General features: G+C 42.0%; 1 protein-coding gene across 11 annotated transcripts in view; it reads left to right on the top strand.

Moving 5' to 3' along the window:
* Positions 1 to 23,229, top strand: part of cep170aa (centrosomal protein 170Aa) — a 90,913-nt gene that overhangs the window by 26,027 nt on the left and 41,657 nt on the right. For 9 of the 11 annotated variants that reach the window (XM_078405345.1, XM_078405346.1, XM_078405347.1 and 6 more), the window contains 4 exons: positions 2,802 to 2,948; positions 5,683 to 6,159; positions 13,304 to 13,938; positions 17,609 to 17,764. In XM_078405345.1, the coding sequence (XP_078261471.1) occupies positions 2,802 to 2,948; positions 5,683 to 6,159; positions 13,304 to 13,938; positions 17,609 to 17,764 (1,415 nt within the window). The remainder of the gene's footprint in view (positions 1 to 2,801; positions 2,949 to 5,682; positions 6,160 to 13,303; positions 13,939 to 17,608; positions 17,765 to 23,229) is intronic. The other 2 variants (XM_078405339.1, XM_078405338.1) reach the window with 2 other exon arrangements.

Raw genomic sequence — 23,229 nt, 5'->3', positions numbered from 1 at the left:
TCGCATGGATGAACTACAACAAGTGTTCATCCCAGTTTGGCAAAAGAACAAACCAGGAAAGGTAGTGCATCCGTGGCTAACAAGGGAAATCAAGGATAGTATTAAAACAAAAGATGAAGCATACAGATTAACCAGAAAAATTAGCATACCAGAGGACTGGGAGAAATTCAGAGTCCAGCAGAGGAGGACAAAGGGCTTAATTAGGAAAGGGAAAATAGACTATGAGGGAAAACTGGCAAGGAACATAAAAACAGACTGCAAAAGCTTTTATAGATATGTCAAGAGAAAAAGATTAGTTAAGGCAAATGTAGGTCCCTTGCAGTCGGAAACAGGTGAATTGATCATAGGGAACAAGGAGATGGCAGACCAATTGAACAAATACTTTGGTTCTGTCTTCACTAAGGAAGACATAAACCGTCTGCCGGAAATAGCGGGGGACCGGTGGTCTAATGAGATGGAGGAACTGAGGGAAATCCAGGTTAGTCGGGAAGTGGTGTTAGGTAAATTAAATGGATTAAAGGCAGATAAATCCCCAGGGCCAGATAGGCTGCATCCCAGAGTGCTTAAGGAAGTAGCCTCAGAAATAGTGGATGCATTAGTGATAATTTTTCAAAACTCTTTAGATTCTGGAGTAGTTCCTGAGGACTGGAGGGTAGCTAATGTAACCCCACTTTTTAAAAAGGGAGGGAGAGAGAAAACGGGGAATTATAGACCAGTTAGCCTAACATCGGTAGTGGGGAAAATGCTAGAGTCAGTTATTAAAGATGTGATAGCATCACATTTGGAAAGTGGTGAAATCATCGGACAAAGTCAACATGGATTTACCAAAGGCAAATCATGTCTGACGAATCTTATAGAATTTTTCGAGGATGTAACTAGTAGAGTGGATAAGGGAGAACCAGTCGATGTGTTATATCTGGACTTTCAGAAGGCCTTCGACAAGGTCCCACATAGGAGATTGGTGTACAAACTTAAAGCACACGGTATTGAGGGTTCAGTTTTGAGGTGGATAGAAAATTGGTTGGCGGACAGGAAGCAAAGAGTAGGAATAAACGGGTCCTTTTCGGAATGGCAGGCAGTGATTAGTGGGGTACCGCAAGGCTCAGTGCTGGGACCCCAGTTATTTACAGTGTATATTAATGATTTGGAAGAGGGAATTGAATGCAACATCTCTAAGTTTGCGGATGACACGAAGCTGGGTGGCAGTGTTAGCTGCGAGGAGGATGCTAGGAGGCTGCAGAGTGACTTGGATAGATTAGGCGAGTGGGCAAATGCATGGCAGATGCAATATAATGTGGATAAATGTGAGGTTATCCACTTTGGCGGCAAGAACAGGAAAGCAGAGTATTACCTGAATGGTGACCGATTGGGAGAAGGGGAGATGCAACGTGACCTGGGTGTCATGGTGCACCAGTCATTGAAAGCAAGCATGCAGGTGCAGCAGGCAGTGAAGAAAGCGAATGGTATGTTGGCATTCATAGCAAGAGGATTTGAGTTTAGGAGCAGGGAGGTTCTGCTGCAGTTGTACAGGGCCTTGGTGAGACCGCACCTGGAGTATTCTGTGCAGTTTTGGTCTCTTAACCTGAGGAAAGACGTTCTTGCCTTAGAGGGAGTACAGAGAAGGTTCACCAGATTAATCCCTGGGATGGCGGGACTTGCATATGAGGAAAGACTGGATAGACTGGGCTTGTACTCGCTGGAATTTAGAAGACTGAGGGGGGGTCTTATAGAAACATATAAAATTCTTAAGGGGTTGGAGAGGCTAGATGCGGGAAGATTATTCCCGATGTTGGGGGAGTCCAGAACCAAGGGTCACAGCTTAAGGATAAGGGGGAAGTCTGAGGACCGAGATGAGAAAACATTTCTTCACACAGAGAGTGGTGAGTCTGTGGAATTCTCTGCCACAGAAGGTAGTTGAAGCCAGTTCATTGGCTATATTTAAGAGGGAGTTAGATGTGGCCCTTTTTGCTAAAGGGATCAGGGGGTATGGAGAGAAGGCAGGTACAGGCTACTGAGCTGGATGATCAGCCATGATCATATTGAATGGCGGTGCAGGCTCGAAGGGCTGAATGGCCTACTCCTGCACCTATTTTCTATGTTTCTATAAATGATCAGCTGGCTAATGATTCAGGTAATTGGCTGCAAGCAGGATACATTACAATAATTGTGAATGTGCTGTAGATTGAAAATGCAATTTGTAGAATTGAGTCTAAGCAGGTTCTCTGTAGAGCAATCCAACAGTTCATTTTTTTCCACTGACCCTGAAAATTATTTTCACTTAACTATCCACTTCCCTTCTGATTTAACTTTTTTGTGCTGTTATAGACAGTTCCAGATCTGTACTACTTTTTTGTCTTTGGTTCACTGCACCTTACCATTTTCCAATACTCACCTGTGCATTTATCCATCTGTTTGAATCTCTCTCTTCTGGTCCTTGAACAATCTTATTGGAGCATCAGTTGATTCTGGTCATTGACTATAAATATCGACTTTTTAATTAGAAAAATATAATTTTTGGTTTGGAAGGTATTTGGAGCATTCATGGAGCAATAAACTGGCTTTATTCATAATGTTAAAAGCTCAGTTATAAAAGTAGTAAATGTTGATATAGCTATTTGAGTACATTACAGTTGAAGTGAAAGAGTTTTCCATTTAAATGAATTCAATAGTTGGTCATTTAAATTGTTGGTCTACAAGTTCATAAAATTATTGGTTTTGGATTTACATTTGATATTTGTTTCTCATAGAAGTTGTTCTTGAGAGCTATTGGATCTTGTATTACTTTTGTTTTTGATATGCAGTAGATATTTCTACTATGCCAGTAGCCCGTGGTACCCCTCTGTATGGACAGCCTGCTTGGTGGGGTGAAGATGATGCAGATGATGAAAATTCAAGCAAGCAAGACCCCAAGCCAGTGAGCGTGAAGCTTGAAAGCAGTGCTACAGGAGGTAGGAACTCAAGCATCAAGTCTCTGTAGTACAGTTGCTTCTCAACGTACGTTCCGATAAACTCATCATAAACAGAAATATCGTAAGTTGAAAACGCATTTAATACACCCGATCACGTGACCGGAAGTGAGTTGCGGCTCGCTGCCTTTGCTCAGCGTTTGCAAAATCGTAAAGTCGAAAATTCGTAAGTCGAAGTGTTGTAAATCGAGGAGCATCTGTGTGGTTCAGCATCTTTTTATGGTGACAATTTTTCTTCATGCTGCCAGTAAACTGTTTTTTCACTGAACCATATCAACAGATTTATTGGGTGGTGCTAATAAGGCATCTATGTCACAGATTTATAATTTTAAAAAATCAGGGCTTTGGTTTAAGTTTTAATGAAATATTTTTTTGAGAATACTCTTCTAATGGTGTGTTGGTGATATTTGTTTTCAATCAATTTGTACTTTTTCCTATCTATTATGCTTTCCCTATAAAGTAAAACTTTCTTACAAATGCCAAGATTCTGTTGGAATCTTCCATATTTAAAACAAACAACTCATGGAAGAATTAGTAGCACCAACCTGTAATGCATCATATTAATCTATTCCACTATTCTGTTGATATCTAAATAATGTAGGTATTGATTTAAAAACACAATTAATAAACAGTGCCCTCCATATTGTTTGGGACAAAGACCCATTATTTATTTATTTGCCTCTGTACTCCACAATTTGAGATTTGTAATAGACAAAAATCACATGTGGTTAAAGTGCACATTGTCAGATTATAATAAAGGCCATTTTTATACATTTTGGTTTCACCATGTAGAAATTACAGCAGTGTTTATACATAGTCCCCCCATTTCAGGGCACCGTAATGTTTGGGACACAGCAATGTCATGTAAATGAAAGTAGTCATGTTTAGTATTTTGTTGCATATCGCCCGTCTCCGTCCATCCCTCTCCCCCACAGCTGCAGAAACCCTCATCCACGCCTTCATCACCTCCCGTCTGGACTACTGCAACAGCCTCCTCTATGGTTCACCCTCAAAAATCATCAATAAACTCCAACACATCCAAAACTCCGCTGCCCGTCTACTCACCCACTCCCCGATCCGTGACCATATCACCCCCGTCCTTTACAAGCTCCACTGGCTCCCCATCCCCCAGAGAATCCAGTACAAAATCCTCCTCATGACCTACAAAGCCCTCCATAACCTGGCCCCATCCTACCTGACTGACCTCCTCCACAGACACACTCCCACCCGTACCCTCCGCTCTGCTGCTGCTAACCTCCTGTCCCCCCCCCATCCGGACCAAACTCAGATCCTGGGGGGACAGGGCTTTCTCCATCGCTGCTCCCACCCTCTGGAACTCACTACCCCAAACTGTCAGAGACTCCTCACTCACCAAATTCAAAACATCACTGAAGTCTCACCTGTTCAGCACTGCCTTCAACCACAGACCGTCACCTCATCTTCTTTTTCCTTTTCTGTTCGTTTACTTATTTATCTATTTATTTTCTTCTCTATGTTTTAGTAAACCCTGTAAAGCGTCTTTGAGTGTTTAGAAAAGCGCTATATAAATGTAATGCATTATTATTATTATTATATCCTTTGCATGCAACTGGACATCACCAGTTGTAGATGTCTTCTCTGGTGATGCTCTGCCAGGCCTCTATTGCAGCCACCTTTAGCTTATGCTTGTTTTAGGGGCTAGTCCCCTTCAGTTTTCTCTTCAGTATATAAAAGGCATGTTCAATTGGGTTCAGATCGGGTGATTTACTTGGCCACTCAAGAATTGACCATTTTTTAGAATTCAAAAACTCCTTTGTTGCTTTAACAGTATGTTTGGGATCATTGTAGAATGAATCGCCGGCCAATGGGGTTTGAGCCATTTGTTTGGACTTGAGCAGATAGGATGTGTCTATACACTTCAGAAATCAGTATGCTACTACCAGCAGCAGTTGTATCATCAATGAAGATAAGTGAGCCAGTACCTTCAGCAGCCATATATGCCCAGGCCATGACACCACTGTGTTTCAGAAATCAGGTGGTATGCTTTGGATCTTGGGCAGTCCTTCTTTCCTCCATACTTTGATCTTGCCACCACTCTGATATAAGTTAATCTTCATCTGATTAGGCAAAATGTAACCTGACCATCCTATTTTTGCGGCTTACCTATGTTTTGCATCTTGCAGTGTAGCCTCTGTATTTCTGTTCATGAAGTATTCTGCGGGCAGTGGGCATTGACAAATCCACACCAGACTCCTGAAGAGTGTTTCTGATCTGTCGGACAGGTGTTTGGGAATTTTTCTTTATTACAGAGAGAATTCTTCTGTCATCAGCTGTGGAGGTCTTCCTTGCCCTGCCAGTCCTTTTGCGATTAGTAAGCTCACCAATGCTCTCTTTCTTCTTAATGATGTTCCAAACAGTTGATTTTGGTAAGCCTTTTTGGCTGATGTCTCTAACAGTTTTATTTTTGTTTCTCAGTCTCATAATGCCTTCTTTGATTTTCATTGGCACAACTTTGGTCCTCATGTTGATAAACAGCAATAAAATTTTCCAACGGTAATGGAAAGACTGGAGGAAAGATGAGGTGCTGAGAGCTCTCTTATACCTACATTAAGGAGGCAATTAAACACACCTGAGCAATTACAAACGCCTATGAAGCCATGTGTCCCAAAAATTATATATTTTTTCTGAAATGTTTCATCAAGTGGTGAATTTCACTGGCCTTCAATTTTTATTCCAGGAAATCCCAAGGAAGCTGGTAAACCTGAAGATGATAGCAAAAACTTCGAAGAGGAAGTAACTTATCCATTCTGCAGAGAACCAAGCTATTTTGAAATTCCTACTAAAGAATTTCATCAGTCTGTCCCCTCAGTGGAAAGTTCAATTCATGAAATCCCAACAAAGGATATCGAGGCTTCATGTGCAGTAGTTCAAGGACATGCTTCATTTACGATAGAATTTGATGACCACACCCCAGGGAAAGTAACAATCAAAGATCATGTCACTAAATTCACTCCAGATCAGCGTCAGAAGCTGAAGAAGTCTCCACCAGCCACAAAAGAACTGTCTGGACTTCAGGCTGCCATGATAGCAGCAGAAAGCAAAGTAGCTGACTGGTTGGCACAAAATGATCCGCCCAGAATGAGACGGGAATCGGTGGATGATGATTCCAAAAGCATAAAAAGTGACCTCACAATTCAGATGAGACGGTTAAAAGGTAAAATGGTTGGTGTTCTAAAATACTATTGTCAATTTTTGTAAACTATGCCACAATCACCATATTTGACAGGACCACATTAACTTCTATTGGGCCTCATTACCTTCAGACTGTCAATGAATTTAGAAAAACTGAGATAGACCAGGGTACTTGGCATGGCTTTGTTACACTATCCAAAATCTTGCCATTGCTATGATTGAACCGTCTTTCTTAGTTTTGTGCCCTTCAGAATGAAAAATGGATATAGTGTAATATCACACTCTTCAAATATTTTGCCATTGCTCATCTACCATCAAAGTTATAACTAATGTACTCCATACTTTGGCCAAGTCTTGCCTTATTTCATCAGAGCTTTTTGTATTTAACTTCAATACCCAAGTCTTGACATTAACTCGAGAAGAACTCAACCATATTGTGGTCACTCCTGTGCAAGTGTCCTTGAATAACAAAACTGTTAATTAATTGTTTGTATAAGCATGGTTAAGCATGGTCTAATATCTAGTTGATTCTTTATTGTATTGTTCCATTCATACCTCTCCAATATCACCACCACTGGAGGTCTGCACACAACTCCTTGGTATTTCTTGGGTCTATCCAGACTGATTTGCATCAGTCTGAAGAAGGGTCTCGACCCGAAATGTCACATCAGTCTGAAGAAGGGTCTCGACCCGAAACGTCACATCAGTCTGAAGAGGAGTCTGAACCCAAAACGTCATATTATTCTGAAGAAGGGTCTCGACCCGAAACGTCACATCAGTCTGAAGAAGGGTCTCGACCCAAAACGTCACCCATTCCTTCTCTCCTGAGATGCTGCCTGACCCGCTGAGTTACTCCAGCATTTTGTGATGCATAAAGTCTACGTTATTTTCTATGAATTCTTAGCCCGTGGTATTGGAGGCAGGATACTATCATGGATAGTACCTTGACTTATTGGCAGAAGGCAAAGAGTGTGATTAAAGGGGGCATGTTCCTACGCGGTACCTTTTGATGTTCTATGCTTGCACTATCACCCCTGGCAGTGTGTTCAAGGCACCCATCACGCTGTAGGTGTGTATATGTAAAAAAAACTAATGTGCCAATATGATTCCTTTAAAAGTAACTCCACCTACTTCACCATAAAGCTATGGAATCTAGTATTTGTTGTTTCCATCCCAGGAAAAAATTCTGACTTTCTACCATAGCCATATACACTAATGTTCCCAGGACCGAGAAGCTTCATTGATGCTGGCGACCTTGGAATAGCAGCTCAGAGCATTCGCATAGATGAGGTAGAAGCTACCCTCTCATCATCCTTAGACAACTTGACAAACTACAATATGGACAATCAACTGAAGGCAAACCCTGCTAAGACCCAAGATAGTCTGTTCCACCTTCGTAATTGCGAAGCTGGGAGAAAGCTGTCCTTAACATGGAATGGTGTCTCTTTGAGACACTGTGACTACCCTGTTTATCTTGGGGTCACTCTGGACCGAACCCTTTCCTTCAAGCAACACATCGAGAAGGTGAAGGGCAAAGAGAGAACGAGGAACAGCCTCCTACGCAAGCTGGCAAAATCGTCATGGGGTACCAATGCATTCACACTGCGGTCAACTGCTCTTGCGCTGTGCTACTCTGCTGCAGAGTATGCTTGTCCTGTTTAGGAGAGATCATCTCATGCAAAGAAAGTTGATGCTGCCCTTAATGCATCACTGGCTGCCTAAAACCAATGGATGTGGATAGCTTGCATGTCTTGGCCAGTATTGCTCCACCAGGAATCCGCAGATCAGTTGCCGGTAGAACTGAACCTAGTAGGCAAGTTGGGGACACCCGCTATTTCTATCACTCCCATCATCCAACCCCAAACCGCCTGAAGTCGAGAAAGAGCTTCCTTCGCACAGTCCAGCCACTGTCACAGTCTCATCAAGGAACCAGACTAGCCTTGTGGGGAAAGAAACGCAGTGAAAACCACCACCACGAAAAGCTGCCAATCTCAACCAAAGAACGCTACTGACCAGGTATGGCTGGAAGACCTGGAAGTCCCTCAATAAGCTTCGTACTGGGATGGGCCGATGCATGACCAATATGAGCAAATGGGGCTATGCAGATGCTGCAGACACAGAACGTGAATGTGGAACATCTGTATAATCCATGCCACACCTACTAAGATGCCCACTTCTTGGTGAATAATGCTGCCTGGAAGATCTAGCGGTGGCAAACGAGAAGGCTGTCCATTGTGCAAGAGCCTGGCTGAACATTTGAAACATAGATGATGGACACAAAAGAAGAAGGCCGCTTATTTATTAACTTCAGTCAGGCCTTCCCTCATCCTCTGATGCTCTGGAGCAGGGGTGTCAAACTCATTTTAGGTCACGGGCCAGAATGGGCAAAATGCAACCTCATGTGGGCCGGATCAGTTGTGCACATGCGCGCGTGCTCCCACAGCTTTCGTTGCTTTTGTTTTTTCAACCTGCTCTCATGTGTCTCAGTCTCTGCTATAACTACAAAGTGTTTCACTTTATGAATTTCTTCTCTTATGAAGAAGATTGCCCAGCAAGCATTACTTTTATGATTGGTATCTGGGCCCTAGGTAGAGTGGATGTGGAAATAATGTTTCCAGTAATAGGAGGGTCTAGGACCAGACGTCACAGCATCAGAATAAAAGGTCATACATTCAAAATGGAGATGAAGAGGAATGGGTGGTGAGTCTGGAATTCATTGCTACAGACAGCGGTGGAGGCCAAGACATTGGGTATTTTTGAGGCAGATATTCATAGGTCTTGATTAGGTTACAGGGAGAAAGAAGACAATAGAATGTGGTTGAGAGAGAAAATAGATCAGCCATGGTTGAATGGCAAAGTAGACTTGATGGGCTAAAGGGCCTAATTCTGTTCCCCTGTTTTATAATCTTCCTACAGTGTTTATGTTTTTGTCCACAATGGGCTGGCTGGGTGTTGAACAGCCGAACAGCAGCTATCTGGCATGGTGAAAGATGGTCTGTCCATCATCTCACCTGAAGACCCCGCACCCCATCCTTCTCCTTATGTCTTTCTTCCTTCCCCTCACATCCTCTCCCCTCACCTCTCATGTCCTTCTTGACCCTCACCTGCCCTCTCCCTTTCTTCAGCCTATCCCTTCTCTCATTTCTACTTCCTTCCTTCCAACTACTCCCCCAGGTCTCAGGTACATGGTGGCGGTCTCTGTGGCGGCAGCCCAGGCACTTCCCGGTGTCCACAACAACGCTGAGACTCCCCACCTTCCCCAGCCCGGCCCCTTCCCGCTTCCGTCACCGCATGGCCGAATATGGGTGTAGCTTCTACTCGCTCCTGGGAGTGGGGAGGTGACAGCTGCAAACCGGACTTGCAATTTCCTTCTGCGCAAAAGTTCATATTTCCTGCGAGTTTAAGCGGACATGCAGCTCACTTTATGTGTATAATCTAACAACGTTGGCTTTTCCCCAAATCATCCCGCGGGCCGGATTGGACCCTTTCGCGGGCCGGATGTGACCCGCGGGCCGGTAGTTTAACACCCCTGCTCTAGAGAATATAGTGCAAGTTTATACAATGTCAAATCTCTCTTTACAACTACTACCCTCTAATGCAGGTACAGCAGGCAGTGAAGAAAACTAATGGCATGTTGGCCTTCATTGCGAGAGGAGCAAGGAGGTCCTACTGAAGTTGTACAGGGCCCTGGTGAGACCGCGCCTGGAGTATTGTGTGCAACTTTGGTCTCCTAATTTGAGGAAGGACATTTATAGCTATTGAGGGAGTGCAGCGTAGGATCACCAGGTTAATTCCCAGGATGGCGGGACTGACATATGATGAAAGAATGGGTCGACTGGGCTTGTATTCACTGGAATTTAGAAGAATGAGAGGAGATCTTATAGAAACATTAAATTCTTAAAAGGATTGGACAGGCTAGATGCAGGAAAAATGTTCCCGATGCTGGGGGAGTCCAGAACCAGGGGTCACAGTTTAAGAATAAGGGGTAGGCCATTTAGGACTGAGATGAGGAAAAACTTTTTACCCAGAAAATTGTAAATCTCTGGAATTCTCTGCCATAGAAGGCAGTGGAGGCCAATTTGCTGGATGTTTTCAAGAGGGAGTTAGATTTAGCTCTTAGGGCTAAAAGAATCAAGGGATATGGGGGGGAAAGCAGGAATGGGGGACTGATTTTAGATGATCAGCCATGATCATATTGAATGGCAGTGCTGGCTCAAAGGGCCGAATGGCCTACTCCTACACCTATTTTTCTATGTTTCTAATCCAGGCAGCATTTTGGTAATCTATATCTGCATCCCTTCCAAAACCTCCAAATCCTTCCTATAATGGGGTGACGAGAGCTGCACGCAATGCTCCAAATGCGACCAAACCAAAGTTTTATAAAGTTGCAACATGACTTTCTGAGTCTTGTTTTCAATGCACCGACCAATGAAGACAAGCAAGGTATCGCAAAATGCTGGACTAACTCAGCAGCTCAGGCAGAGAAGGAATGGGTGACGTTTCGGGTCGAGACCCTTCTTCAGACTGATGTCGGGAGGGGGCGGGGCAAAAATAGGATGTGGTTGGAGAGAGGGAGACAGGGAGAACTGGGACGGGGGGCAGAGGAACTATCAGAAGTTGGAGAAATTAATGTTCATACCGCTGGGGTGTAAGCTGCCCAAGCGAAGTATGAGATGCTGTTCCTCCAATTTGCGGTGGGCCTCACTATGACAATGGAGGAGCCCCATGACAGAAAGGTCAGACTGGTAGTGGGAGGGGGAGTTGAAGTGCTGAGCCACCGGGAGATCAGGATGGTTAAGGCAGACTGAGCGAAGGTGTTGAGCGAAACGATCGCCTGCGTTTGGTCTCACCGATGTAGAGAAGTTGACATTGGAACAGCGGATACAATAGGTGAGGTTGGAGGAGGTGCAGGTGAACCTCTGACTCACCTAGAAAGACTGTTTGGGTCCTTGAATGGAGTCGAGTGGGGAGGTAAAGAGACAGGTGTTGCATCTCCTGCGGTTGCAGGGGAAAGCACTTGGGGAGGGGGTGGTTTGAGTGGGAAGGGACGAGTGGACCAGGGAGTTACGGAGGGAACGGTCTCTGCAGAAAGCAGAAAGGGGTGGAGATGGGAAGATGTGGCCAGTAGTGGGATCCTGTTGGAGGTGACGGAAATGTTGGAGGATAATTTGTTGTATACGCTGGCTGATGGGGTGGAAGGTGAGGACAAGGGGGACTCTATCCTTACGATTGGGGAGAGGGGGAGCAAGAGCGGAGCTGCGGGATATAGAGGCCCTAGCGAGGGCTTTTTAGACTTTTTACAGGAGACAGGGTGGGAAGAAGTGTAGTCAAGATAGCTGTGGGAGTCAGTGGGTTTGTAGTAGATGTCGGTCACTAGTCTGTCTCCTGTGATGGAGATGGTGAGATCCAGAAGACAAGCATATCATATGCCGCCTTTACCACTCCTTGTTAGAGTGATGCACCTTCACTGACGTTCCCCAGTCTATTTTCAATTTGGTCCCCAAGAGCTGTTGAGCCTAATGGTTTCCCATTACAATATTGGGGGATATTGTTTGTTTCTATCAAGTGAGAAATTCAGTTTAAAGACAGTTCTCCGGGATGGAATCCTTATGTATTGGGGACCTGCTGTTTGGAGGACATAATGAGTCTACAGAGGTATAGGTTAAATGAGTGGACAAATATGGCAAATAGAGTGCAATGTGTGAAAATGTAAAATTGTCTGTTTTGTCTGGAAAAGTTTAAAGTCAAAGGCAACCCAGAATGTTGCAGCTTCAATGGCCTTTTGTTCTCACAGTTGCTCCCACTCACTCACTGACCAGATAACCACCTTAACAGCTTAACTCCAGTTTTACTCTTTCGGTAACATCACCCACCACCCCTGCAACTAAACGAGTTGCTTTTGTTTTTGCCAGTTCTGATGAAAGTGCTTCGACTTGATATTTTAGTTCAGATTGTTTACTTCAGATGCAGAGTAATTAAAATATTAACAGAACATGAAAAATAAACCTGGAGGATGTTCGCACATGCTGGAGTAACTCAGCGGATCAGGCAGCGTCTCTGGAGAAAAAAATAAATAGGTGACATTTCGGGTCGGGACACTACTTTAGACCTGAAACATCACCTATCCATATTCTCCAGATATGCTGCCTAACCGGCTGAGTTACTCCAACATTCTGTGCCTACCTTTGGTGTAAACTAGCATCTGCAGTTCCTTGTTATTACATTTTGGATGTTCACACAAAGTGAAAGCAAATGAAGTACCCAAGCTCAGAACTTAAACGATAGTAGCACCAAGTATAGTTAAACAAATTTGCTATTGGATACTTCATGGTATCTGAATACTTTTATTATTTTGGATTTGTTTAAATCTAATTGTCGTTTGAGAATTTGGACTTCAGCTAAACTGAATAACTTGTATTTTGACATCTTTGGAAATGATTGTTTTTCAATTTAAAAAAATGCTTTTCTCCCCCTCTGCAATGGAAATCAAAATGTGTATCGATTGCTCTAACTTTAAGTAATCCTTGTGTTCCCTCTTTCTTCATCCCTCCCCCACCCTGTTCTCCCCCTGATCTGTACTTTTCACACCTTTGTATACTTCCATATCTCTAGTTTCCCTCTCCCCTGACTCTCAGTCTGAAGAAGGATGTCGACTTGAAACATCACCCATCCCTTTTTTCCAGAGATGCTGCCTGTCCCACTGAGTTGCTCCAGCATTTTGTGTGTATTTATAAACATTATTTGCATTTGTGTTGAAATGATCAATTCTCTCCAAAAACCTGTTTGTAATATCTTCTGATTATTTATACTTAAGACAAATACATTTTGCTGTAATGCTTGTTTTCCTTTTGGAAAAACTATTGCAAGTGCTCCTTGTCCCCTCTCTCCCTCTCACTCTCTCTCTCTCTCTCTCGTGTTATTGGCTCATTTATACTCCAATGGGAAATCAATTTGAACAATGAAAAGAATTTTGAGAATAATAGCAACTCTGTTCTATCTGAATTATTAGCCATTTCCTTAAAGGGTTTATTATTTGGACTGTGTTACCATCAGCGCAGTGCATTCTAATTCAGACATTGAATATGTGTGTAATTAATGCTGATTTGCTTGGTCTTATTTACCTTGTATATTTTAGATTTTGCTCTTATAGTTAACTTGTTGTTTAGGAAATAAACATGATGATGGAACACAAAGTGATACAGAAAATGGAAATGATCAAATACATGCTCACAAACATGCTGCACTTGAAGATCAATTGAGGATGTATCGTGCTGAACAACAGAAGACTTCAATTTCTGAAAAGGGCCATGAAATATCTTCAATGAGTCGGACTGCCTTTATGATTGAGTTCTTTGATGAGGATAACCCACGAAAGAGAAGGTCCTATTCTTTCACGCAAGTTGCAGCAGCTGTACCTCCAGAAGGGCCTCATCCATTTCCACCTGCAAAGCCAGACAGGTCAAAAGCTAACATGACTAATTCAAAGGCAGTTTCATTTACACATCAACCAAGTCCTCCTCATGCTAAATCATCACACGTTGTACATGAATCTCATCAAACGATACATTTACAAAAACAAAAATCTGAATCGCCAGTTCCTTTAGTAATAGCCCAAGCACCTCAGCAGAGAAGTTCTGGCAGCGCTGGGCAAAGACAGAATCAAAGTAATTTGGAATCACAAACAATTTCACCGTCTGTTTCAAAGGGAAATGATGATGACCAAAGTGACAAAGGAACTTACACAATTGAACTCGAAAATTCCAATACAGAGGAAGAGGAAGCTCGTAGAATGATTGATATGGTAAGAATAAAGGAGGAACATTTTGCCCTCAGTTTTTTGAGAATTTATGTTCAGGAAGAATTGTTTTGAAACTTTCTTATTGCATAATAAAGGATTCGATTTCAAAATCGAATTTAAAAATAAAACATTGCACAACTTAATTGTGCTTCTAATCACACGAGCATTTATTTTGCTTTGATCTGAGTATTGCAATAGAAAGCATTAGCTATAATGCTAACATTTGGATCTCAAAATTAACTGCATGCCAAATTTGAAACTTTAATGGAAAAACTTAATTTCCTTCGGGAGTATATATTTATTCATTCTTAGCATTTAAATGTCATTGGCAAAGCCCATATTTTTCGTACGCTCCATTGGAGAAGAGGTGGTAGTGAGCTATTTCTTTGAACCACTGAAATAGGGCATTCTCATGGTTCTGTTGCATTGGGAGTTCTGGATGTGGATTCAATTTCCAAAGAAACTGACAAATTTCGATTTTTGGAACGGTAAGAGTCTTGGAAGGGGTGCTGCAGGTGATTTTGTTTTAATTAATGTATTGGCCATGTATTTAAAAGCTAGAGGTCATGGTTTTGGGAAGTGTTATTGAAGAAACGTTGGCATTTTTTAAGCAATACACATTGAGATCATTGTGATGAAGGGAATGAATGGTTAGTGTGGTAGTATCGTTGTGGATGGCATTTCAGTTATCCAGTTAAGCAAAGGGCATTTCATCACACTTCTTGTACATGATGGAATGTCGTGTTGATTCCTGAGATGAATCACCTGCTCCAGCCTCTTACCTGTTTTTGCAGCCACAATATTTATTTGACTGATTCACTTGATGTATTGGTCAATGGCTTCTGCCCAAAATGTTGGTTGGTTGTGGTCGTGGCAAAGCTGTTGAATGTCAAGGTCAGGGGGTTAGGTTTGTTGAAGATGGTCGTTGTCTGGAACCATTGTTACTTGCTGTCTATTAAAAATGAAGTTGGTTAAATTGGTTGGTTGAGATGGTTACATTATTTATTGTTATTGTCGTGAGTACCAAGATACAGTGAAAAGCTTGTTCTACGTGCTATCTTGTCAGACTATACAATGGTACAATCATACACAAGTAAAAGTGAAACAATTAATAGATCCTTTTTTGGTATAGCGCACAGAGTAGCCATGTTTCAGCACCTACTTGCAACTTTAAGTCTCAAGTATCAGTTTCGAGTTTAAAAATGTAAGAGGAAAAAGTACAATAGTAGGATCTCAAGATATTGTCTATAAGTGAATTTGGGGCTGCCATGCACTGTTGAGAATAATCCTACTCCCAAATTAGATTTGGTAATGTGCTGTTTAATTGAGTTTTAAGTTTAGGTCAGTTTAGGTATTCCAGTTGCTTAACTCCACCTTTCAGCGTCAGTTGTAGAAGGAAATGTTTCAAATAATCCAGTGTGAGCTTTTTGGCTGATTTCAAATTCTGTCTGCAAGGGCAACTCTGAACTTCCAATAGCTGGCCACTTTCATTCTCGATCCCATACATTATCGACCTTCTGTCTTTAGCCTCCTACTTTGCTCCAGCAGTGCCCAACTTAATACTATGGAATAGCACCTCATTGTTCATCTGGGATTGGTGCAGCCCTTGTGACTCAATATTGAATTTAATAACTTAAGATTATTGTACTTCATGTGGGTGTATGTTATTGCTTTAATTTTTTTAATTTTTCCTGTAGTCTCTGATGGCTAGTTTTTTATAGTAATTGTTACCTAAACAACTTTGTCTGCAACCGATCAGATACACTTTGCCTGTTTCACCTCTCCCCATCTTCCCCTTTCTGAAACTTAAAACATGCTAGAATTCTCTTTTCCAGTTCTGATGAATGAACCTTGATCCGAAACATTGACCCTAATACGCTCTACTGATGCTACCTGACCTGATGAGTTCCTCCAACATTTTTATTGTTTTTGTTCCAGCTGATACACGTTTAGACTCAACCAGTGCTCATAGAATAATTAATTCTAGGTGTCACGATATAAATTTGTAACACATTAACATCTTTAAGAATCCAGTGGAATGCACAGTACTCCAGATCTGTTGTCACTAATGTCCTGCATCATTGAAGTGTAACCTTCCGGCTTCCAAATTCAATTGCCCTAGCAATAAACATTGACATACAGTTAGCTTTCCTAATCACCTGTATCCATACTAACCTTTTGTACATTGCACACTGTGACACCCAGATCCCACTCTGTAGTATTTTATCATTTAATTTTTTTTAAATTGTAATATATATTATTTTCATTAGTGGATTAAACTGTGTCAGGGAAGCAATGCTGACATCTTGCCTGACAGGCACACATTCAGCTTCTCTGATTTCCATTTCTTCATCTATATCAAAATATATTAACACAATTTTCAGTTTGCAAATTCTGCTTGATTAGACAGGGTTTTTGATGTTGCTCAAATATTAGCAATTTACCTCAAATTGCAAATTGATTTTACCGACAGAGTGGTTACTTCTCAGATCAGATATTTACATTGATACAAGGCATAATTTGTATGTATCTGTTATTGTAATCTTGCAAGTGTCTGTAAAGCTTCATTGTCTTGATTTATCATTTCCTGTGGAAGATTAATTTTCTCCACAAACCAGATGTTACTGTTGGTTAATGTTCAACAAATATCTATTTAAATCCATTTGGCTTTTATCGCTGTAAACCGTACCTATCCAAATGTCTTTTAAATGTTGTTATTGTACTTGCCTCTATTTAATTCCTCTAGCAGCTTGATCCAGATACCCACCATACTCTGTGTAGGGAATAAAAAGTTGCTCCCCAGGTTCCTATTACATTTTTCCCCTCTCACCTTAAAATAAAAGTTGCTTGTAGATTTGAAGAGATGAAATATGATAAACCAGGTCCTGATTCCAACGATACCGCTGCTGTTGAGGTTGATTGTGTAATTGTTTTACTCGGTTGGTATCTCCATCAAAGTGTGTGACTATAGTATCCACGTGCATCCTGGAATAAATTATTCTTAAATTTCAAATGTAATAATTGAAGAGCAGTTGCAGGGCTGTTAAGTTATACATTATTGTATATAATTTGTGTGGTTATTAGTTACAGTGCCATAGATATATGTAGGTTAATTGGCTGGGTAAATGTAAAAATTGTCCCTAGTGGGTGTAGGATAGTGTTAATGTAGGTTAATTGGCTGGGTAAATGTAAAAATTGTCCCTAGTGGGTGTAGGATAGTGTTAATGTATGGGGATCGCTGGGCGGCACGGACTTGGAGGGCCGAAAAGGCCTGTTTCCGGCTGTATATATATGATGATGATGATGATATATAGTTTAGATTGCTAGTTCTGTCCTTTTCCCATCACACAACTACTTGGTATCATTGTACCACCCCACATGCTGAAGGATATTCTCACTTTAAAGGCAAAATCATTGGTGAATTTTAATAGCTAACATTTTTCTGATAAGTTTATTTCACTTAGTCTTGGTTTCTATTCAGCTATAATACTTGATGTATAGATATATACATTAATTTTTAATTAGATGTAGTTTTGAAAATACAGTGTGCTGTTAAGCTTAAATTAATTAACATAAAATGTCATTTGGGGATGAAAAGCCACATTGTGACCCTTATTTGCTTCATTAGTACGATTCATATATTTCTAACAAATATTACTTATTCTTAAAATAGGTGTTTGGAGTAGTAGATTCCCAAAATTACACTGGCTGTGGTATCACAAGGCCAGTCATTGCTGAACAAAAAATCAAATGGAAACAAAATTCTCCTGAACAAGCAACAGGTGCAAGAAATGGCGAATTTAGTAAAGAACTTTTGAGTGACTCTGAGGTGAGTTATATGGAAAATATTGACAAAAATTGCATGAATTAGTGTGTCCTATACTTCTTTCAAACATTTAGGGGGTGTTTTAAAGCAAGGCTGTTGTCGTAGGTATATCCTATAATATTTAAAAGCAGGCCTTGTTTCCTACATGTTGAGGTTTTTGTTTTGCTAAGTTGTTAAGCAATGTGGTAAAGGATGGCTGTGGTTTTTTCCCCAGTGTTTACATGAACAGACGATGTGTTAATTGTCAAATGCACAGGTAGTTCTGTTATAATGTGATGGTTGCTTTCCTGAGAAACGTGTTATAGAAAGTCATGTTATAAAGACAATTATGTCAATGGGTGAAAGGAGGCTAGAGCATTTTTCAAAATTACATTAAGAAAGTTATTGTTCCTGCAGGACAGGATTTTCAAAAATAAAGGTGTTTTAATAGCTTCCAGCCACGTGGACCCGTTGGGCCAAACCTCTCTTGCATTGGTGCAGCACCATCTCCTCCCCTCTTTCCCCCCCTCCCCTCTTTCCCCCCCTCCCCTCTTTCCCCCCCTCCCCTCTTTCGGCCCCTTTCCTCCCCCTGTCCCTCTCCTCCCCCGGCCCCTCTCCTCCCCTGGCCCCTCTCCTCCCCCGGCCCCTCTCCTCCCCCGGCCCCTCTCCTCCCCCGGCCCCTCTCCTCCCCCGGCCCCTCTCCTCCCCCGGCCCCTCTCCTCCCCCGGCCCCTCTCCTCCCCCGGCCCCTCTCCTCCCCCGGCCCCTCTCCTCCCCCGGCCCCTCTCCTCCCCCGGCCCCTCTCCTCCCCCGGCCCCTCTCCTCCCCCGGCCCCTCTCCACTCCCTCCCTCCCTAGGAGATAGATTTAAACCTTAAAATGTGAATAACTAAATATATAACACCGATTTCAATGAAACTTCTTCTATTAGCGCCAAAGGGACGACGGTGAGTAAGGTGGGCCTAAAATTGTCGCGCTATTATGTACCGTTTTGACTGTAGTTCAGGAACAAACAAACAAACAAACGAGAGTTTTAGTATATAGATTAGTTTATTTTACTTCTGCAACCTAAAGATACTATAGGCTGTATGCTACAGTGTATATTGTTTACTAGAGTATCTATGCGTAAGTGCCAGTAGGAGCAATTGCTTGTCAATTTCATTCATCTCCCATGATTTGGGTAGCAGCTGTGCACTTAAGAAACAGTGTTGTCTAATTATTGCAGGGATGTTGTAGTGAAACAATTTTTTTTCCTGAAACTGTTTAAATACATGTCACTTTTTCTATGCTTGTCAATTTCTGAAATAATGTTTAAGTGGGGTCACCATAGGTGAGGTCCCAGTAGATTGGAGGGTGGTTAAGGATGTGCTTTTATTTAAGAAGAGCTGTAAAGAAACACCTGGAAAGTACAAACCATTCAGGCTGACCTCTATGATACGTAAATTACTAGAGGGGATTCGGAGAGGTAGGATATATACAGTGCATTCAGAAAGTATTCAGACCCCTTCACTTTTTCCACATTTTGCCATGTTACAGCCTTATTTTAAAATGGATTAAATTCTTTTTTTTTTATCATCAATCTACACACAATACCCCATAATAAAAAAGCAGAGACAGGTGTTTAGAAAATTTTGCAAAGTAATTTAAAAGAAATAATTGAAATATCACATTTGCATAAATATTCAGACTCTTTACTCAGTACTTTGTTGAGGCACCTTTGGCAGCGATTACAGCCTCAAGTCTTCTTCGATATGACGCTACAAGCTTGGCACACCTGTATTTGGGTAATTTCTCCAATTCTTCTCTGCAGATCCTCTCAAGCTCTGTCAGGTTGGATGGGGAGTGTCGATGCACAACTATTTTCAGGTCCCTCCAGAGTTGTTCGATCGGGTTTAAGTCCGTGCTCTGGCTGGGCCACTCAAGGACATTCACAGACTTGTCACAAAGCCACTCCAGCATTGTCTTGGTTGTGTGCTTAAGGTCGTTGTCCTGTTGGAAGGTGAACCTCTGCCCCAGTCTGAGGTCCAGAACGCTCTGGAGCAGGTTTTCATCCAGGATCTCTGTGTACTTTGCTCCGTTCATCTTTCCCTCGACCCTGACTAGTCTCCCAGTTCCTGCCGCTGAAAAACATCCCCACAGCATGATGCTGCCACCACCATGCTTCACCGAAGGTATGGTATTGGCCAGGTGATGAGAGGTGCCGCTTAGCATTCAGGCCAAAGAGTTCAATCTTGGTTTCATCAGACCAGAGAATCTTGTTTCTCATGGTCTGAGAGTCCTTTAGGTGCCTTTTGGCAAACTCCAAGCGGGCTGTCATGTGCCTTTTATTGAAGAGTGGCTTCCGTCTGGCCACTCTACCATAAAGGCCTGATTGGTGGAGTGCTGCGGATATAGTTGTCCTTCTGGAAGGTTCTCCCATCTTCACAGAGGAACTCTGGAGCTCTGTCAGAGTGACCATCGGGTTCTTGGTCACCTCCCTGACCAAGGCCCTTCTCCCCCGATTGCTCAGTTTGGCCGAGCGGCCAGCTCTATGAGTCCTGGCGGTTCCAAAGTTGTTCATTTAAGAGTGACGGAGGCCACTGTGCTCTTCGGGACCTACAATGCTGCAAAAATTGTTTTATACCGTTCCCCATATCTGTGTCTCGACACAATACTGTCTCGGAGGTCTCCGGACAATTCCTTCGTCTTCATGGCTTGGTTTTTGCTCTGACACGCACTGTCAACTGGGACCTTATACAGACAGGTATATGCCTTTCCAAATCATGTCCAGTCAATTTAATTTACCACTGGTGGACCCCAATCAAGTGGTAGAAACATCTCAAGGATAATCAATGGAAACAGGATGAACATAAGCTCAATTTTGAGTGTCAGAGCAAAGGGTCTGAATACTTATATATTTCAGTTATTTCTTTTTAATTACTTTGCAAAAATTTCTAGACAGCTGTTTTCATTTTTTTATTATGGGGTATTGTGTGTAGATTGATGATAAAAAAATGAATTTAATCCATTTTAAAATAAGGCTGTAATGTAGCAAAATGTGGAAAAAGTGAAGGGGTCTGAATACTTTCTGAATGCACTATGTATTTGGAAAAGATAGACAACAAAGTGCTGGAGTAACTCAGTGGGTCAGGCAATATCTCTGGAGAAAAAGGATGTGTCCCAACTCAAAGTCACCCATCCTTTTTCTCCAGAGATGCTACCTAACCTGCTGAGTTACTTCAGCATTTTGTGTTTATCTTTAGTATCAACCAGCATCTGCAGTTTTTTTTCCTACGCCATGTATTTAGGTGGGTTGATTAGGGATAATCAGCAGTGCTTTGCATGGGAGATTGTGTCTCATAAATTTGATTGAGTTTTTTTGAAGAAATAACTAAGAAGATAGATGTGGGCACCGTGGTAGATTCACAGACGACACCACCACATTATAATTATCATGTATGCTCAGATACAATGAAAGTGCATTTTTTTAAATGCTATCCAAACAGATCAGATATTCTATACATAAATACAATCAAGTCAAACTGAAGTACAATACATAGAGCAAAGGGGAAGATACAGAGTGCAGATTTTAGGAAGGGCCTCGACCTCTACAGGAAGGGCCTCGACCTGAAATGTCAGCCATTCTTTCTCTTCAGAGATGCTGCCTGTCTCGGTAAGTTACTCCAGCATTTTGTGTCTACCAGAGTGATGTGTTTCTGGGTGATATTATAGGGAGGGTTTAATCAGACAAACCGCTCCGCTGGTTGCAGACCTCTGCAGCTATCTAATCGGTAAAGTCCGATCAAAGATAGTCCGAGGGTCTCCAATGAGGTAGATAATAGTTCAGGACTGCTCTCTAGTTGGTAGGATAGTTCAGTTGCCTGATAACAGTTGGGAAGAAACTGTCCTTGAATCTGGAGGTGTGCGTTTTCACACTTCTACACCTTTTGCCAGATGGAGAGGGGAGAAGAGAGAGCGGCCAGGGAGCGACCCATCCTTAATTATGCTGGTGGCCTTGCCGAGGCAGCGTTAGCTGTAAATTGAGTCAATGGAAGGGAGCTTGGTTCCCGTGTTGGTCTGGGCTGCGTCCATAATTCTCTGCAATTTATTGCGGTCTTGGATGGCGCTGTTCCCAAACCATGCTCTGTTGCATCCCGTTTAAATGCTTTCTACGGCTTTCTACATGCCGAACTTCCTAAGCCTTCTAAGGAAGTAGAGTCATTGGTGTGCTTTCTTGGCCATTGCTTCAATATGGGTGATCCAAGAGAAGTAGTTGGTGATATTTACTCGTAAGAATTTGAAGCTTTCAACCATCTCTACTTTGGCGCTGTCAATGCAAACTGGGGTATGTGTACCGCTTCACTTCCTGAAGTCAATCACCTTCTCCTTTGTCTTGCTCTCATTGGGAGAGAGGTTGTTGTCTCGACACCAGGTTATGAGGTTCTGAATCTCCTTCCTGTGCTCTGACTCATCAATATTTGATATCAGCCCCACAATGGTGGTGTCGTCTGTGAATTTGAACATTGAATTAGATTTGTGCATGATTGCACAGTCGTGGGTGCACAAGGAGTAAAGTAGGGGGCTGAGAATGCATCTTTGCAGAGCACCAGTGTTGAGGATTGTCATAGAGGATGATTTGTCCCTGATCTCTCTGATTGGGGTATGTTGGTCAAGAAGTAAATTTTTTAATCAAGAAGTCTCATTTCAATAAATGGTGTTTTGAATGTTGGTCTGCTCTAAAGTACAAATCAGCAAGGTGTTTATAAGCTAGGCATGAACTTTAATCTTAAAGTTCGGTAGCTGTAAACCCAGGAGATGACTGTAGGCTGCACAACGTCATGATGTTGCTGAGAGAAACTCAGTTATTGGCTATGTACTGAGTCAGTGACAATAGCAGATGCAGGAGCTGATTTTAATTTGGGGGGGGTTGAGCAGTGGTTAGCTCGAGGGCACTATACTAATTGCATCGGGGTTTAATATCGTTCCCATTGTTGAATTGGGGTCACTTAAAGTAAATTAAATATCCCTCGGGAAAGCAATGGATATAAAAAGTTATGAATTTTGATTGATCATAACTGGAGAACTAAATCAGCAATTTGAAGAAGGGTCTCGACCCGAAACGTCACCCGTTCCTTCTCTTCAGAGATGCTGCCTGACCCACTGAGTTACTCCAGCATTTTGTGTCTACCAGCAGTTCCTAATGTCTTTTGTGAACAAGCACAGATGAGACTACGTAGATCTTTCAAAGTAGCAATATGAGACAATGGCTCACTGGCATCTTTCTGTGCTGTAAGATTCTAGGGTTGTGCTATCAAATCATTCTTAATTTGCTACACTTTAAAAAATAAAAAATAAATCAATTACATGGTGATGTAGCTGCGCGATATTCTTTACCATTAGTTTCATGTTGTATTTCATACATTTTGTAATTACTTATCATAAAGTGAAACAATTAAAAGTTAATGAATTATTTTAACATATTTTAGATTGTCACTTTTAATAAAAATTAACA

This window comes from Rhinoraja longicauda, chromosome 9 (assembly GCF_053455715.1).
Source record: "Rhinoraja longicauda isolate Sanriku21f chromosome 9, sRhiLon1.1, whole genome shotgun sequence".
Taxonomy (NCBI): domain Eukaryota; kingdom Metazoa; phylum Chordata; class Chondrichthyes; order Rajiformes; family Arhynchobatidae; genus Rhinoraja; species Rhinoraja longicauda.
The sequence above is the reverse complement of the archived record's forward strand: the minus strand, read 5'-3'. Positions and strand labels throughout refer to the sequence as shown.